The following is a 13,301-nucleotide window of genomic DNA, read 5'->3' as shown; positions in this document are numbered from 1 at the left end:
AAAATGTTCAGTGTTTTATTTAAAAACTATAAACAGTCACCAAAGTAAATAAAGCCAATCTCTAACAGACTGTTAAGTCTATGTATAGTCACACATCCTACTGACACCGCAGAAATGAAGATGGTCAGGTCGCTCCGGTCAGATGCTAATACGACAGGCAGTCAAATGTTACACAACACACGGTAGAGAGGACAGTCTGAGGACGTGAGCCGGAATGTGGCATGGTAGTAAGAATGAAAAAATAGTACAATAAAACTCCACACTATATTAAGATAGAAAAAAGTAGTGAAGAAAATATCATACCTGCACGTAAAGCAAAGAACACAGGAGAAAACCTGTATAAAAACTCCATGTATTTAAACCAATTTACAAATACAAAAAAATTTTGGTACGCGCTCCGTGCCCGTACGATGACAAGACGCTTACAGTGGATACATACTTGTGTGTGTGTGTGTGTGCGCGTTGGGGGGGGGTAGGAGGTGTGTGAGGGTTGAAGACAGGAAGAGAACACCTTCAATTTTTTTTTCTTCTTCTACAAAATGACATGAGATATATTATTCCATACTCTTTCAGCCAGCAAAATGAGTTCTACAAGGTATTATAATACAAAAAATGTCACAGTTCCACAAAAAAACTGTTTCCCCCTCCCTAAGCTTTACAGCATCAGTACCTTTGCAGAATTATTTACAAGTTAAAGTACATTCATCCACTGCTGAGTATAGAATCACATTAGATACAAGTGACCAGGGATCATAAAAAACAAAAGAAAACCAAAAATCATACTACTTTATGAAATCTCGCCAAAGTAATGCTTCTATTACTCCACAGAGCAAGTTCTCCAGTGGCTGCATCGGCATGAAAGGATCTTTATATATATATTCACAACATATGTACAGGATTCTTTTTCATTAATTGTAATGGTATTCATTTCAATAATAAATAGGTGAAAATATATTGACTCAAGTAAGAAAAACAAAGCTACCGAGGTTTCTAAAAAAAAAAAAAAAAAAATCTCTGCGCCAGTTGAGTCCTTCTCCAACCAACTCTGCCCGACGCCTTCAGTAGCCCCGCCCCCTCCCGCGCTGCGCTCCTCTCAGAGCTCACACGTTTGCAGGATGACAAGAAAAAAAGAGAAACCAAGTAAACATATGTGCTCGTGTTTGGGGCTTTTGTCGGTGGAGTCCCTGGGGAGGAGCTCCCCCTTGTGGACAGCTGGTGGAAGACCCCAAGACGTTTTTTTTCCTTCTCCTTATTCCTGCTAGTGGATGGAGGAGGGCGTGGGTTTGAACACAGGGAGCAAAGAGGGGAGGGGTGTGGCTGGAGGGGGTGGGCGCTCCGTCGCCGTTCTCCCTCCCCACGCCACCTGGACCTGCTACAAGCTCACCGGTCGCCTGCTTTTCTGCTCCCGGGAGAGCCGACAGGGCGGTCGGGGGAGTCCTGTCCACGTCAGGCCTGCAGCGACCGTGTGAGTTCATAAAGGCATTTGGCGAGCGTGGTGGAGACCTCCATGTTACTCAACGCAAGAACAGAGAGGTGCGTCTCGTGCCTCTTCACCAACCTGACAAATGAGAAGAATCAAATCTTTAGACATGGACCCACAAAGCTCAAGTTTCACACCAGCAGCTTTGATTCCTACACATATAGACACGTCTAAGGAAAAGCTGCAAACAAATTAGTGTGTGAGAGGAAAACAACAACCCTGCTGAAGTTAGGCATCCTGTTCACTTCCAGGTTACACCTGGTTTGAAAACAAAAGAACCAGGTGCAGTTCCAAAAGCAATCCTTCTAGGATTTCACAATCTGGTAATTACACCAGATCCCAGTTTTTCTCAAACCTGCAACTTTGGCGGATTTTTTTCATTTTTGAGTTTCGCTATCATCAAACTGTCTTCACCAATCAGGTTCAGAGGCTCGAACACAAACACTATAAAAATAAATCTGACCAATCAAACGAGTCGCTGCATGAATACCTGGAGATCAAGACATGGCTGATCAAGTCTCAACATTGAGTTCATAATAAACAGACTATGGAGTGGTCCATTTGTAAACAGATTCTGCTGCAGTTCCCTTATAAACAGATTCATGGGGGTATTCCATAAAGCAGGTTATTTGAGTTACCACTGTAAGGCTAAGGAAGCAGATAAATGGAGGTATGTTTCAGGGTAGGTCACGTTGCCATAGCAACTCATGCTCTGCACATAACCTGGTCTGGAGCAGGTTTAGTTGAAGGTTAGTTTGTTTTCAGTGAGGTGAAGCAGCATGGCGTGTCCATTTGAAGATGATTTAGTGGATGAACAAGCTCAGATAATATTTTTTCCACCGTGAGAGGGGGATAAGACCACATAAGGATGTTGGAAAGAGAAACTTTTTTACTTTGATCTAACTTAATTATTTGCTTCAGTTAAGATAAATCTTTTTTTTGTTAGGTCAGTTTAAAAAGTAACACGTAGTTTTCAGATAGTTATTTTACTTTCAATTCAATTGATTCAAATAAGTAGGTGTAACTTTGGTGCTGCTGTTAGATCGGCACCGCAAGGGATTGTGGGATACCATTTCTTTTCCCTGTCTGGACGGATTTTGGTTTAAGTGTGGGTTTTTGACCAAATGTGTTTAGTTGTTTAGCTGTTTTACTGTGTTTTACCGAGTTTTGCAGAGTTATTTTGTCCCACTATGCTTAAGTCTCTGCACCATGAGTGAGAGTGAAAGAGAGGATGATGAGTTTATATAGCACCCCTACTGTCCATATCCATAATGACAATGACGGAAATTGGTGCCATTCGGTTGTAAACGGATTCTGGTGCGATTCTGCGAAAGTTGTGTATCTTTGGCTCTTATACTCACTTTCGACCGCAGTCTGAGTGCTTTGCGATGTTCTTTAACGTTAAGGCAGCAGTTAGTCGAATGTGTTTCGTCACTGGTCCCTCTTTCTCATCCTGGGGAGGCACAGACAGAGAAGGGAGGGGTTTAGAGTTAGCAATTCTGACAAAAAACGTTCATCAGTAAATGTCAACAGTAATGTAAAAAACATAAAACTGCTCAGATCTCTTTACTCCAGTGTCAGTCCAGACTGGAGTCTGAGCTGCTTACTGCCCCCCACCCACCACCAAAAGCCCTTCTGAAGGGCAGGAGAACTGCACCGGGTCAGTCTGCTGTACTCACAGTGAAGTCCCTGAAGACCAGGTTTCGAGAGCCTCTGCGCAGCGCCATCAGAGCGGCGCTCGGGTGATTGATGATTGCTTTGGGCGCCCTTTGTGCCACGGGGCTGCCGGCCACCGGGGGTGTCCTTCACAACACGCCAAAAACACAAGTCAGCAAACATCGTAGAGGTGATGCCATCAAAAGCAAACACTGCCAAAACCCTGGTAAAAGAAACTTTTGGTGAAAGCCAGTTAACCCTTTAAGGCCGGAGGTCTAGCTTCAGTGTTGAGCTTTTTTAAAAGCGTATTTAGAGGTTTTGTTTTTTATATTAATTATCCGGGCGCATCCGTTTAAGAAAGTGGAAAAATATCAAGTTTTTACTAGAAATTATTCACAATAAAGTTCAAAGTGGCTGTAAGGAAAACTCTGATGACCCAGCATTCTAGCAGCATTTAAACACATCGTCTAACACCAAACTTGGAGATGTGGCGAGTCTTGCATCGGATTTGTGCAGTTCTGTGTGCATCGGGCGACTGGTGCGTGCAATTTAAAGATTCCTGTGCGTTGGAGCCGTTGGCTGAAATTTCAGGTTGTCAGTGCGTAAAGTGTATTTCATATTTTCGGTAGTTGAGTGTACACACAGTTATCAAAAATTACGCAGACACAAATCCTGTAAAGAAAAGAACAGTCTCCTTCGATTTGTGTGTGTATAGTTTTTGATTTGTAACTCATACAATACAATGTGCGTAACTGTGTGTACTTGTAATTGTGTATTAACTTGTACAAAAGTGACAAAATACAATAAACACACACACAACTTTAAATAACAGCAGCTTAAAACTAACTATACATGTAAATCTTTAAAAAGCACAGTCGACTGATACACAAAACCGCGTTTACCCATAGTACAGGTGTGAGACCTCACATCTCCAAGTTTTTTGTGTTAATGATGCGTTTACATACTGCTAGAATGCTGGGTCATCAGAGTTGTTTTTAATTAGCCGTTTTGAACTTAGATTGTCAACAACATCTGGTGAAAACTTGACATTTTCACATTTTCTTGAACAGATATACCCTGATAATTAATGTTTAAAAGTCTAAAAATGAAAGTTTAAAACACTCGACACTAAAGTATGTCTGTCCTCATTGCCCGCAGCGTCTTCAGCACAGAGATGTTTCCCCAGCAGGCAGCGCAAAGTCCTCCTCAACGCCCAAAGAGTGGAGCGGGTCGAAGGGCCGATCAACCTCTGGTTTGTGCGTTAATGCGGTTTTGTGTGTCAGGCGACTGGTGCGTACGATTTAAAGATTTGTCTGCGCAGGAGCCTTTTTGAATCTATAGTTTGTAATTTCAAGTTGTGCGTGCATTAATTGCGTTTCGTACGAACAAGTTTTTAGATATTCGAGTGTACACGTGAATACACAATTACAAGTACACACAGTTACACACAAAATGTATTGTGTGAGTTATACAAATCAAGAATGATGCACAGGTAGGGCAGGGTTGATAAAAATTATTAATCAATCTGTAAAACCAAAGTCCATTAGCTCGATGCTAACGTATAATGGGATTTCCCATAGGACGGCTAGTGCTAACGCTCCACCTAAACGTACATTGTTGACTAAATGAACAGATTGACAGACTCACAGGCAGTGAGTTTTCCAAAGTTTTTATGGAACCTAGATAGAAAACTGAAACGTCCTCCAGGAGAGGCAGAACAGAAGGATCTGCACATTTTTGGTGGAACTTCTTTTTTGTATCAGATTAATATTGTTTTCAAAACATGTTTAGATTATTAATTAATTTCTATACCAATATGTCTAAATGTGTAAACTGTGCAAAATCAAAACGGAATGGAATCGAGTGGATCAAAACAATCGAAATCGAGATCCAGGCTTTGATGAATCAAATCGATTCTTGAACTTATTGGTGATTTCCGGCTCTATGCGCACAAATCCAGTGAGACTCATTTCTCTCCATAGATTCTGGCTCACTGAAAGGCCCAGTGAGTCAGAATCCGCTGATCACGTCGATTGCGTAAACGGTTGGAGAGTTACGGTACGTCAAAGAGCGCGTTTTATGTTGGCGTCTCCAACGTTAAAGGGTCGAGCATGAATCAACAGATTTCAAAAGCGTGTTCTTTGCGATCCTTTCCAAGTTTTCTTGGAAGCATGAATGAGAAAAGGAAGGAGCTACGTACTGGGAGGAGGTGTGGTTGGGGCTCTGCTGCGCCTGCTGCTCCTCCAGCTTCAGTGCCGCCAGCAGAGCCTCCCGGGAACAGTGTTTATCCTGCAAGAGCAGAGCGTTCATGAGCGACCGCATCGCATGGGGCCAAACCCCGCCTGTTGGATGAAGAGGTCACCTGTAAGTGTGTGATGAAGGACAGTCGCTGGCGGGGAAAGGGTTCGCAGCCCTCCCACTGACACTGCCCGCCGTAGACGTCCTTGCCCCCGTGCTGCGTGGCGGCGTGGTAAAAGACCTGCGACGGCGTCTCAAACCACCTGAGCCGAGAAGAGAACATCAACAGAGATCCCCACAAAAGCCCTGACGGGGGGGTGGGGGTCGGGGGTAGAAAGGCATCGTACCGTTTACAGGAGTGCCACAGACACTTAAAATTCTGCCCCGGCTTCCGGCTCTGCTCTGTGGGGGGTTGCTGCGCTGTGGGCTGTGGACTGCTGTCTCCTGCTGCTGTGGGCTGGGCGGTGGGGGGCAGAGGTGGGGTAACAGCGGGCTGCAGGGTGGGGGGCACAGAGAGAAAATGATGAGGGTTTCAGGTCATTTGTTAGGGACAGGAGGACTTGTCGGCTGGCAGGTAACCCGGGCCGTCTGCTGGCGGCGAGTTGTTCTCTCAGCTGCGTTTCTGTGGGAGGTGGGTATCGGCGAGAGCCACATGGTCTTAACTGGCCCCGCCTTCTTAACCTCCAAACACACGGGACGGAATTTAACCTGAAACTCTAGTGACCTGTCAACACTGTGGCAGCCAAATCACTAAAAGCCAAAACACCAAAATGACCAGAAGATTTGATCAAACATACAATATTCTGTCATAAACCTAAAACGTGAACAGACTGCAGTCACACATCCTAAAATGCCAACGCTCTGCAAACTAAAGGAACGTTATTAGCTTGGCTAGAATCGGCTGGTGGCCGCGCAGCGGGAGTCAGGTTTTAAGAAAAAAAGTGAATTTTTTACGGCGCCTGGACGAGTTTTCCACATGCGCCACATCAGTGGCGCCCGAGCACACTTCAAGGTTGTCTGGTGGCAGTCCGGTGGCAGGAAGGCAGCAGCGAGATAATTGAATAATAGGAAGATCTCCAAGGTCCCTAAAATCATTTAATGATCAGCTGCCACTTTCCAAATGTGTGAACATTTGCAGAAAAACATTTGAAAAGGCTTTTAAAGGCGGCGGGGGGGGGGGGTTCTTACATGGGGGGTGTCCGAATTCCTTCACTGGACTATACTAACTAACTATAAAGATTGTTTGCCATTTTGTAGTTCTGTCCAAATCTACAATTCCAAAATCCATTCCCCTAGAAATTGTGCATCGATGCCCAATAGATTGGCGAATATAGACCACAATGCATTGAGTCATAATTTTTGACCAAAAAAAATGTATTTAAATGTAATTTTCTTTTCTAAAACCATCAACGTTTTTATCATCAGAACTCATAAATAATCGTCACAAAACGCTCATATGGATTAGATTTTAACTTTGTGAAATCGATGACATCGTACCCGGAAAGGAGTGACCACGGTGTCCGAACTGCTTTTAAAAGCCAGGGCACTACATAGCCCCTCATTACATAGTTTACAGTACTTAGGGGTTAGGGTGGGAATCCGGACACAACCAGGGACTTTCTGTGTTTCTTTTTAGAGAGAGTAAAATAAATGTGTAGCGGATCTCTGACAGGATCAGAGGTGAAGATCACAGTTTCCACGGCGACTCACCGGCGTGACGGCTGCTTGAGTTGGTGAGCAGTTCCTCTGATGGGTGGCGTTCTCTATTGCTACTTTGGCTACTGTGCTTGGGTCGGCTCCTGCGGGCACGGCCACCATGGTGGCGCTGCTGCCGGCGTTGTTGGGGTCGCTGATGGTGATGATCCTCACCCCCACCTTGTTGGGGATCCCCGAGGGCGAAGGGGCGCTGCGGTCCTCACTCTCGAGAGGCCTCTTCAGGCCTCGGGCCTCCGAGGCCAGCCCGTTTGCAGGAGGGGGGGAGGTAGCAGCGGCGTTGGGGGAGGAGTTGGGCAGCAGTTGCTGTCTCAGCACAGGCGAGGCGTGGCCCGGCCCCAAAGGTCCGTTACAGAGGCTTGCTGCCTGGGGTCCGTTGGCCAGGCGCTCCGCCGGCTGGGGTTTGGCAGTGTCCTGCTGAGGGGGAGGGGGAGGACTGGGGAGGGGCGTGTCTGAGCTGAGACTCTTCTCAGAGGGGGCCGCCTCCCCGTTCCCCAAGTACTGTTTGGAAGCAATGTGATTTGGAATGTTTTTGCTGAAGCTGCCCCCACTGTCGCTCCGGGGAAAGTCACACACCCCGTTGACCAGGGCCTTTTTGGGGTCAGAGTTTCCCTCCATGGGAGCGCTCAGACCCGGAGACGGGACCGGCTTCCCGTTGGCGGGGCAGCCCTCTATGGCCGGACCGTTGAGCGCCCCCTGGCTGTTCCCTGAGTGATATGGAGGTAGATCGAACTCCCCGCTCTTCTTACCGTTTAGCAACTTGGCTCCGCCCCCCACGTCGCCGTTACTGGTTCTGCCGTTGGAGGCGTCTCCCTCTGCCAGGGAGGAGTTCTCCATCACCTCGATCTTCCTCTCGTGGACGTGCAGCCCCGTCGCGTCCTTGGCCTCCTCCTCCTTCTGACAAATGATTTTGTCTCCTCTGAGGGGAGCCTGCAGCGGTGGCAGAGGAGGTGGGCCCACCAGGGCGCGGTGGGGGGGCGGTCCAGCGGCGAATGATGGGGAGACGCCCGGAACCACGGCTCCCTGGCTGACTACGGCCGTAGAGGTGGTGAAGCCCGTGTTGGGGACCACGGTGAAGGTGACTTGTCCGGCCGCAGTGGGACGCTGAATGATGGCGGCCCCCCCGGGACTGCTCGTGGAGATGAGCTGACCCGGCAGGAGCTGAACCGTCTGGAGGGCGGGGGAGCCCGCGGCGGGGAGCTGCCCCGGTACCAGCTGGACGTTGAGCTGATGGGGAGCGGGAGGGGGGGCGTTCTGGGCGTTGTAGCCGGCCTGGTAGATGACCTGGGGGTTTGAAGCTATCGTGTTGTTGGGGAGGGGCACCTGTGGAGCGGGGAGGATCAACTTTCCTCCTGGCGTGGAAGGGCCCCGCTTTGGAAGAAGCAGCTGTTTGATCAAGCTGGACTCGGTGGAGGTAGGCTGAGAGGGGGGCGTTGGGGAGATCATTTGGAGGGGGGGCTGCTGTCGTTTGGCAGACAGCGTGTGGCTGACAGTCTGATTGACCTGAACCTGGGCGTTGGGAGGGCAAGGACCAGAGGGAGGTCCCGGTTGGCCTATCTGGATAGTTTGGGGGGTGGAAAGGGTGGAGGGGTTGGCTAGAACAATCTGGTGTATGGCAGGGGGGTAGGCTGTGTTCTGCTGGGGGTTCGGGCCAACGATCACCACGCTCTGCTGCGGGCTGGAAGCCGCCAGGGGAACGGCCGCCCCCCCCGGCTGGCTCGGTGCTGGTTTCGGGGCGATGTTCTGAAACGTGACCCGTGACCCCTGGTTGTGAGGAACCGGGTTGAGAGAGGGCGGCGTGGAGGCGACACTCTGAGAGTCGCCCTGGGAGGCCCCGCCCGGAAGTCCAGATGGAGGCGGGGACTGAAGCACAGGTGGGTGCTGGGAGATGGGGGGGCACACACTTTGCACCTTGGCAGTGAGGATGTGGCCTTGGGGGAACGGCTGGAATAGCGTGACGGGCGTTCCGGCTGGTAGCATGGGGGAGTGCTGCTGTTGCGAGTTGGATGGAAGGGGGTTCTGGGGGCTGTGGTTCTGGGTGGCAGGGGGAGATGTTGGAATCTGGACCACCGGCCCTCCTTGCAGCTGCTGCTGAGCTGCCAGGGGGTTTGGTGTCAGCTGTTGGGGCAGATGCGTGGTAACAGGTGGGGGTGCCGGCTGCCGGACAACTGTCTGGTGGCTTGCTTGGGGGGGTTCGTGTGCAGTTAAAACAGTGGAGGGCGTGGCTGTGTTGGAGTTGAGGGTGGGGCCCGGTGCCCGGACAAAATGTGGGGGAGGTAAACCTAAAAAAACACAGAACAGAGTTTAGATGAAAAGAGAAACTTCCTGTCTGTGCGTGAAGACCCTTTTTTTTTTAAAAACGTTGCCGTCGGTTGTCGTCATGATTTATGGCTACAAAAACTGCCTGCAGGGAAAGAATCCAACAACACTGTCAGAAGAACAATCACTAATTTTTTTCTACAGTTTCAACTTGTTTTTTTCTTTAATCACAAAAGATCTTTGTAAAACTCCATCAAGAAGATCAAATGTGCGGCATTAACCGTATATGAGAACTGGACTCAGTGACTCCGCCCCCTGAAGTTCCAAACAGGAAGTACCCTCTGGCTCCAAGATGCCAAAATCCCATAGACGTCTATAGAGAAATAGACAGCTCCATTACCACACCATGGTCAAGGGGAATACTCGATTCTGATTGGCTGCTGGCTGTGCATTAGAAAGTGACAATGCACGCCTGCAAAAGTAGTTCCGGTCACATAGCTTGAATGTTCCGTATCACTGCGCCGGCTTCTTGAAAACAAACTTTAGCTTCATCCTCTGGACAAAAACAAGCAGAAAGAGGAGAACTTTCCCTCTGTCTATCTAACCCATCGTGACGACCAGCATATATATCGCCTTCCTTTGCCGCTGCAGTCGAGGTCGTTACCATGACGACACGATGCACCACGTATTAAATAGTCCGTTTTTGGGAAAAAGTGATTTCAACCGAAAAAAGAATAAAGTGCTAAAAAAAACAACGATTTATTTAATTTTTTTCTAAGTGACCATAGCGTACAGATTAACGCCCAGTTCTCTTATACAGTCAAATCTTTACAAACTCCATAACAGAATGTAAACACTGTGCTGTGGAGGTGTACCAATGGGTCAGCAGACTAAGGCAGTTGCCGGTCGTACCTGGAGGAGGGGCCTTAGCGTCTGCTGGCGCCTCATGTCGAGGCGCAGAAGGAGGAGTGGGAGGAGCCGGGTTCTGCTGCTGCTGATAGTATAACTGGACGGGCAGAGGGATGGCCCTCGGCCTGATCCCCACCAGCAGTATCTGGACCTGGCTGCCGGCTTTGGCCTCGTCCTGCCGCCGCATGGTGTGGTTGGGAAACACCGTCCTGCGACAGCCAGGATAAAGTCCGGTTATGGAGGACAGAGTCATTGCATTCATCGTCCTGCAGCTGAAGAATCTGATGGGATAAAGTCTGTGCTGATGCTGCAGACTCACCGCAGACACTTGAGGAAGCCGGTGGAGTTCAAGATATTGCTTCGTCCCATTTTGCTGCACGTGGATAAGTACTCAGAGTACATCTCTGACCGAGACACAGAGCCTTCAGAGTTGGTCTCGAAGTGTGCGTTTAACCTGTGAGGGAAGCAGAAACAGATGAGGGGGGAAAAAATAACAAACAAACAAATGAGTTATGAAAAATAAAGTATCTCACCACTGCAGCGTGAACTTCTCTCCATCCAGTTCAACGATCCCAGGAGGAGGTTGGGAGGACTGAACTGGGACCCTCGTTACTGACGGGACAGAAAGCATTCAGAGATTAATAAAAACTGGTTTTATTATCAAGCTGTAGAGGAAATGAGCGGCGACACATGCAGGTTCCTGGTTTCTCCACAAGAGGTCAGCAAACTCAGTTAAAGATCCACTGATGAAAATCCTGTTTTTGGTGTTTTCTAACACGTTTCTGATGATGAAGAACAACATATCAAGAAAATTAAATGAACAACTGCTTTTCTGAGCATCTCTTTATTGAAATTATTGTAAATCAGGAGCAGACCAAAAGAAATTGTTTGAAAAAGATTCTCTTGGTGACAGAGCTACAAACTCCCTGCTCCGCTCCATTCTGATAGCCCCGCTTTAATGGATAATAATTAAAAAGAGCACTGGGAAGGCTTTTACAATAAATCAAAGGACTTAAACTGTAATAATCCACATGTAAACGCAAATCCTATTAAAGGATTTCAACAGAACGTTTCCGTTTTGATGCAGTTTTGCAGCATCTGAGACTCAAACCCGCGGCTCCAGCTTCACAAAGACCACAGCGCAGAGCAAAAAAACTGTATGTTGGCAGACAAGTGTGTGAAAGAAGGCGTGTCTTCCCCTCTCAGGAACACAGCTCATGTTTACAACACAACCCAGCATGAGATCCAACAGCAGGAGAAGAAAACGCTGCACTAAAGTCCAGAAACCCAAAGACGTCCAGGAGGAGGTTCCCGTGCCGTGATGAAAGATCGCTATGCAGGACATTTGGAAGCGTGGTTCCCTGGATTTGTGCGAACGCTGAGCGCAGGAGAGGAGGAAGAGGAGCTGCGGGGGCACAGAACGGATCGATGGAGGAACGCCAGGCAGAAATCTGAATGAAGACGTTTCAACCACTGCTGTGTCAACCAGAGCAGCAATCTCTACAGCATGTGTTCCCTCTGCTCTCCAAAGTGGCACATTTGTGAATTCCCAGGACTAAAGTTTTTCCACTGCAGGAGATATTAGTGCCCAGAGACGTTCACTCACTCCTGAACATGCTGAGAAAAACATCAACTTATAAACCATACATCACATCTCAAAAAGCTTTACTTTCAGATGGACTTTAGGTTCATGTTTTTTATCTTTGGTAATTTAATCTGAAAGCAGTTAACGTCTTAAATAACTTGAATGAAAGCGCTTAGCTACTTTTATTTTTGTTTACACCACATTTGGACTAAATGGTGTCATTTATTATTAACAGGGACATAAGAATGTATTCACAGAATTATATATCTGATTTATAGCTTTATAGCTCTGGCTTTGTTTTAAAAAAAGTTATTTCCAATCGGTCTTCGAAGTACTTGAATTAGGGCTGCAGCTATCGATTCTTTTTGTAATCAATTAATCTAGCACAGGGGTCACCAACCCTGTGCCCGCGTGCGCCCATGCGCCCCCGAGCACCCCTTGTGGCGCCCGCAGGAAATGCACCAAAAAAATTTTTTTTTAATTGAAGCAAATATTCAACAATCAATCATGGGATGTCTGTCAATGACACCAATATCAACTCTGAGATAAAGGTAAACAAAAAAACAAATACGAAAACAAAAATAACCTTAACCTTTGTTTTGTAAAGGGTCCTTGGGTTCCTTGAAAGGCGCTTTAAATAAAATGGATTATTATTGATATTATTAATATGACTTAAAAAAATAAAAATAAGGGTCTATTACAAAAGTTTAAATAGATCAAATAAACTACACAATGTCTGGGCATTCTTATGATTCATGTAATGCAAAGATTTAGAGAATAGGTTGAGGTTGGGGGGGGGGGGGGGGGCTAGGAGGTATTTAGTAAACAGGTCCTGTGGCGCCCTTCATACCACTTAGTGCCCATGAAATAGCCCTCAGTCTCGAAAAGGTTGGTGACCCCTGATCTAGCACTTAATCGATCGATTAATCGAGTAATCGGATAAAACGATTTGTGTGTGTTTTTGAACAACCAAAACAAATCTTGCATAACAAAAATGATGTGGTTGTAAAATGAACAAGCATTTGATTTTAAAGATCCGCTATGATGCAAATGTTACTTTTGGTGTTTTTAAGTTGGTCTTGAGAAGTGGCGGAGCTAGAACATTTTGTATGGGGGGGGGACAGAAGACTTTGAAAGGGTGGCACAACACCAAAATGGAAGGCCATTAGAAATAAAAGAATCAGAAAAACATATTTGATCATTATCATTGTTTATGTTTCGTGTAAAAATAATGCTTTTGTTATTTTTGCAATACTTAAAGAAGCCTCGCGGTCCACCGAAAGGCGAGCTACCGCCTGTCCCAGCCCCTGCCTCTCAGCGCCCCCTCCGCGGCCCGCGCTGGTCGCCGCGGAGCGGCTGACGCCGCTTCTCGCTCGCTGCTGGCGGCACGCGCGGGTATGCCAGCTCTATTTCTGCCGTTTATTTATAGATCTATTCTCCTGGGGAGCCGGTTTAACTCGT

General features: G+C 47.3%; 1 protein-coding gene across 1 annotated transcript in view; it reads right to left on the bottom strand.

Moving 5' to 3' along the window:
* Nucleotides 1-13,301, bottom strand: part of arid2 (AT-rich interaction domain 2) — a 42,036-nt gene continuing 28,735 nt past the window's right edge. Inside the window, exons 13-22 of the mRNA XM_023952211.1 lie at nt 10,789-10,867; nt 10,575-10,709; nt 10,259-10,464; nt 7,085-9,369; nt 5,722-5,867; nt 5,499-5,637; nt 5,337-5,425; nt 3,160-3,283; nt 2,842-2,933; nt 1-1,558 (exon numbers count right to left, since the gene is read on the bottom strand). Of these exons, the coding sequence (XP_023807979.1) occupies nt 1,447-1,558; nt 2,842-2,933; nt 3,160-3,283; nt 5,337-5,425; nt 5,499-5,637; nt 5,722-5,867; nt 7,085-9,369; nt 10,259-10,464; nt 10,575-10,709; nt 10,789-10,867 (3,407 nt within the window). The 3' untranslated portion in view covers nt 1-1,446. The remainder of the gene's footprint in view (nt 1,559-2,841; nt 2,934-3,159; nt 3,284-5,336; nt 5,426-5,498; nt 5,638-5,721; nt 5,868-7,084; nt 9,370-10,258; nt 10,465-10,574; nt 10,710-10,788; nt 10,868-13,301) is intronic.

This window comes from Oryzias latipes, chromosome 23 (assembly GCF_002234675.1).
Source record: "Oryzias latipes chromosome 23, ASM223467v1".
NCBI lineage: Eukaryota > Metazoa > Chordata > Actinopteri > Beloniformes > Adrianichthyidae > Oryzias > Oryzias latipes.
Note: the sequence above shows the minus strand (reverse complement) of the source record. Positions and strands in the feature narration are given on the sequence as shown.